The sequence below is a fragment of the Theobroma umbraticum genome, unplaced genomic scaffold, assembly GCF_002168275.2.
Source record: "Theobroma umbraticum cultivar Fairchild unplaced genomic scaffold, ASM216827v3 scaffold_86.0, whole genome shotgun sequence".
NCBI classification, from domain to species: Eukaryota; Viridiplantae; Streptophyta; class Magnoliopsida; order Malvales; family Malvaceae; genus Theobroma; species Theobroma umbraticum.
The window spans coordinates 3397861-3403238 of record NW_018397263.1 but is presented as its reverse complement, the minus strand read 5'-3'; the positions used below and the strand labels follow the sequence as shown (position 1 = coordinate 3403238).

General features: G+C 37.2%; 1 protein-coding gene across 1 annotated transcript; it reads right to left on the bottom strand.

Moving 5' to 3' along the window:
- Positions 1-3184: 3184 nt before the first annotated feature.
- Positions 3185-5084, bottom strand: LOC110420767 (iridoid oxidase-like). Its single transcript, XM_021434137.1, has 2 exons — positions 4170-5084; positions 3185-3831 (listed from the first exon to the last, which is right to left on the bottom strand). The coding sequence occupies exons 1-2, from the start codon at positions 5082-5084 to the stop codon at positions 3220-3222; spliced, it is 1527 nt and encodes a 508-aa protein (XP_021289812.1). The 3' UTR covers positions 3185-3219.
- Between the last annotated feature and the right edge of the window lie 294 nt (positions 5085-5378).

Here is a 5378-nt window from a genome sequence, read left to right as displayed (position 1 = left end):
AATAAAATTATTACCCGAACCCATTTATAAGATACCCTATATAATCAGGTTGGGTACCCGCGGGTACCTCGTAATAGGGTATCCATTGCCATCCCTAATGTCATCTAATCCATATGGTTCATTTTGGTTCAAAAAATTCAAAATAGAACCAGTGGAGGTTATTGTTATGTTAATTGCAAATGGAAAAGTTTTTTCGAAAAATTTCACTTCTCGAGACACATAAATAATTTTGCATGGAAGACCAAAAATCTTATAGCTTTTTTATCCATGTGGATAATCAAGAAAGATACCTAGTTGAAAATGTGGTGCAAACTTGTTAAGAGGTTTATCATTAATGTGGCTGTAGCATATACAGCCAAAACCACACAATAATCATAAGTTGGTAATTTTCCAAACAACATCTCATAGGGTGTTTTTTTACCTAAGATAGTAAGTGGCATTCGATTGATCAAATAAGCCGCCATCAGGACACATTCTCTCCAAAACTTGATGGAAGATTGGCCTAAAATTGTAATGCACAAGCAACCTCCAATAAATACTGGTGTTTTTCCTCAACAACCCATTTTGTTGAGGTGTATCGGTGCAACTGGATTACCATTCCATACTAAGTTCCTTGTAATGGTCCAAAAGATCACCGTGTTTGAAATCAAGTGCATTATCTGTGCAAATAGTCTTGATTGTCGAACTGAATTATTTATGCGCCCATTTCAAAAGGTAAAGCAAATAATCACATGTCTTTGATTTAAACTTCATTAAGAAAACCGAAGTTGCTTTACTGTATTCATCAACTATAATCAAAAAAATATTAAGCATGTTGTATAGACACAAGTTGATATGGTCCTCAGATATCATAGTGTATCAACTCAAACACATGTAATGATTTATCGATATAAGAAGGACAAGGTAGTCTGGTTTGTTTTGCTTTGTTACAAGCATCACAAAAATGTCATTTCCCTTTATTAGCAGTAAAAGATAACTTTGGAACAAGAAAAAGATGATTCATGGGAAAATGCCCCAACAACTAATGCCATAGCTCGAACCACTTTAAATACTGAGCTACCATTGCCCTGCCCTTTTCTCTAGTCTCCAAATAGTATAAGTCATCTCGCATTTTACCCACTTCAATCAGCGTCATTGATGGTAAGTCTTGTATTACACAAACATCCGACCAAAAAAATTAATGCATAATCCAAGTCCTTTGTCAATTTGCTTACTGACATCAAGTTAAAACAAAAGTCAGGAACTCCAAGAACATTTTCTAGAATAAGGTTCTTATGTAGATTAACAGTCTTTAATGCATGAACCTGGACTAAATCGCCATTAGGAATTTATACTGACAGAATATTAAACCTCATAATAGGATCAGTTAATTGATTAATGTCATAAGTGACATGGTCTATTGCTTTCATATCAATGACCCAAGGTTCAACCTTCTCATTAGACATGTTATTCACCATATTCGTAGAGAGAAGAATTGAATTTCCACCACCAAGAAAGGCCAGTAGCTACTAGTGCTGCTTGACCATGAATCCTAGTATAAGTGAGGATGCAGCCCCACCATCGATAACCCCCAGGAACCCATATTTCACTTTCATGGGACTAGAGTCAAAGGCCGATGTATGCAAATTCGAAGTCATGCTTTTTTGACTACTTGATGCTAATTCGTTGCGAGTACGATTGTCAGAGTTGCACTTCTTTTTTTGCTTATGCTCAAGATAGCCGATGAGTTTGTAACAGCTCTAATGGCAATGATTTCCCTTCGTGCAGTGATTGCATCTATTTTGATCTAGCCTCTGTTCACCATCTTTTGTGATGTTATTGCTGTGTTTACCAAATACAGCATCTCCTCGTGCAAGCAGCGTTGTCAACTCCATCAAGAGCACATGTGATGCCGCCATAATCTTTTGTTTTTCTTCTTGGGCCATGATGGCATAGGCTCGACCCAAGGTTGGCTCATATCTAAATTAAGTGACAGGATAACTAAAATAACTAAAATAAGTGAAACATTACTTTATGCGGATAGTAAGTGGAAACAACTCAAAATAAGTGACAGGATTTATACATTGCTTTCATCTTGGAATGTTCTCATATACTTATTAATGTACACTTTCTTTCCTTGTACATGTTCACATATAGCTTCTTCTTCTCTTGTACTTGTTTACGTGCTTTTCTTTTTAACTTGTTCTCGTATAGCTTTTATTGTACGTCTCTTCCATAAAATCTTATTATATTATAAATGATTATAAAATCCAATAGTCATATAATAGATTTCTAACTATTACTTAGTATTACAGCTTAGGAACGGTCACCCAATATTAAAGTCCTTCTTACTAATGTTATTTATTACATGCATTAAAACATATTCTTTAAATAACTGCTATTTCTAGCACTATATATAGAACCTTCACAATTCATTTGAGGGGGGCTTCTCTTTTTGGAAGCTAACAAATTCTGACTCAAAGCTTCTCTCTCTAGCCCTCTTTTGCTTAGTGTTTCTCAACTTCACTGTACCGTTTACTTATTATGTACCTATTCTCAGCCCTCTTTTGGCAGTATAGTTATTCTACTGCTTACCTATCATTACTTTACTATTCATATATTTTCTTTCACCTACCACGACACTTTGTACTTAAGGAATTGCTCCAATCTTCTTCTTTATCGCTTCCAATACATCTCTTTCACTTATTTGCAACACTTTCTCTCCCTATCACCAAAACTCCCTTTACACCCTCAATCATGGAAAAGTAACATTCCCTCTGATCCAAGGAGTCACTTTTCCTCCCACACATGGCGGTCTCATACCTAAACAAAGTTACAATCTCAGGAACTTGACGTACGAAATGAAGCAAAGTTCTTCTCTTTAATTAAATTTTGAGGAAAGTAATACAATTTACTTGTACCAAAAACTATCTTAATTTTATAAAAGAAGACTTGAATAAATTTTTAAAATGAACATAATTTGTTTTTATGTACCTATATAAACCTAATTTCAAAATGAAACACTTACTATAGAATACTTTTTCGACCCATATTATACTTTTTAATGGTACTCTGTTTGTAAGTTGTAATTGTTGAAACACGAAAAAAATCACAACAAATGGAAATAAATCAAAAGTTCTAAGTAACTTTATATAGAAATATTAAAAAAATATGTAAAAAAATCAAATGCTATTAATTAGTATGATTTATGAACATTTCCTAAGATAGGCATAGTCCATGTCACTTGTAAGGTAACGGAATAACGTTCAAGGGAACGGATTTCCTAAGCGTAATGGCCATCCGCCCAGTCATGTCCATGTCCTCAGGCTTAAGCCCACCTGCCAGGATCCAATCAAATGAATGTAGCAGCGTACCCAACGCCAAAGGCAGCACACGAGAGGCAAGAGACACGGCAGGACACATCCTCCGACCAGACCCAAACGGTATGAACTCAAAATGTTGTCCTTTATAGTCCATATTGTTTAGTTCCAGAAACCTTTCTGGCTTGAACTGTAATGGATCATCCCACGTATTGGGGTCTCGTCCAATTTCCCAAACATTCACAAGAATCTGTGTTTCTTTGGGAATTTTGTAACCCAACATTTTGCAAGAGGTCATCGCCATGTGAGGGACTAAGAAAGGGAGTGGTGGGTGAAGTCTTAATGTTTCCTTGATGACTGAATTAAGGTACGGGAGGCTTTCAATGTCCTTTTCTTCAAGCTTCCTTCCGTGGCCTATAGTACTTCTCAATTCAGATTGGAGTTTCTTGAGTATTGGTGGGTTGTGTAAAAGCTCAGCCATAGCCCACTCTAAAGTGCCTGTGGTTGTATCAGTCCCTGCCGTAAACATCTCCTGATATACATATATAACAAGCAAACTAAGTTAGCCTTTGCATTTCAGTAGAAGATTGAAAGATGAGTTAATCGGAAACTTGTTAGAAAAGAGACTATGAAGCACGACACGGCTCTAACCCTCACGCATCCTGCGTTGGATCCAGCCAGATACGCCCAAAATAAAAAGTTGAACAATTTATTTTGTTGTTTCGGATACGGATAGTGGTGAAAAGGACACAATATTTTTGCTGCTTTGGCTTGAAATGGTGTTGAATTATGTGGGTGAATATCATCAAGATTGTATCGTTGCATTCATATGCGTGCTTGCCATGGAAAAGAAACGATAGCATAACTTACAAAAACAATGACATCGATGGTTGTGGAAGAAAACCTAGACGGTTCCCCTATACCATCACCATTAAACTCCAGAAGCACGTCCAAGTAATCTTTTCTCGTCTTCCCTTCATTATATCCATTTTCCGTAGTTTCCATCCTTTCCTTGATGAACTCTCTCACAATTCGAAACGCATGTTCAACATGAAACTGTGTTTTACGTCTAATACCCTGTGGGTCAAACCTTTTTAAAATTGGAAAGAAGTCTGCTACATTTGGCGTACCAGCGAACTCTATGACCTTACCTGCATGGTATAAAAAGTTTGCACCCCTCTCCGATTTCGGATCCAATAAATCATAGGAAAACATGAGATTTCCAATGAGATTAAAAGTCAATAACAAAAAGAATCTCCCAATATCGATGGCATTGCTTCCAAAAGCACTAGCATCTTGTATGAATTCCACCATTTGGTCTACACACTTACTTCGTACGCCTTTCATAGCATCAAGACGGCTACTGACGAAGAATTCCATGGTGCATAAACGCCTCAACATGCGCCAATGTGAACCATATTGAGATGTAATAATAGACCCTTCATTGCCGTAACTCCCTTTCATGGACTCGTAAATTTTGCGCCCTGCAAGCACCACATCATGGTTCTTGAACATCTCGCAAGCCACTTCTCCGGATGAGATGACCACAGTGCACATTGAGCCGAGCCACAGTGTCGTGATCGGTCCATGTTGACGTGCCAATTTAGTGATAGATAGATGTGGTGGTTCCCGCCAACTTAACTGGAAAATATTGCCAACCACTGGCCACCTTCTTGGCCCTGGTGGAAGCTGCCCTGGCTCTTGGAAATGCCTACGCACGCTTGCCCATGCAACCCATACGAAAAACGCTGCAAATGCAAGTAACCCTAAAATTTCCAAATCCATTCCTGGTTGAGTTAACTAAATTATTTTGGTTTCTTTGTAAATGGAGGTTCCCATAATTTATACTGCACTAGTAGGTAGCTAGCCTACGCTGGCTACAATTGATAACGTAGAAAATTCGTCCTCTTTTGGCGTTATTTTAGTTGCACTTTGAAATTTGAAGGGCAACGTGTATACGGACCTCCTATACGTCAGTTCATTACGCTCTTCATTTTATAAGATTTAGTGCTCATGAACAAGCCATTTTTACAATGACACAAAAAATATTTTGAAATTTTTAAGTCTTAATTTCAAATT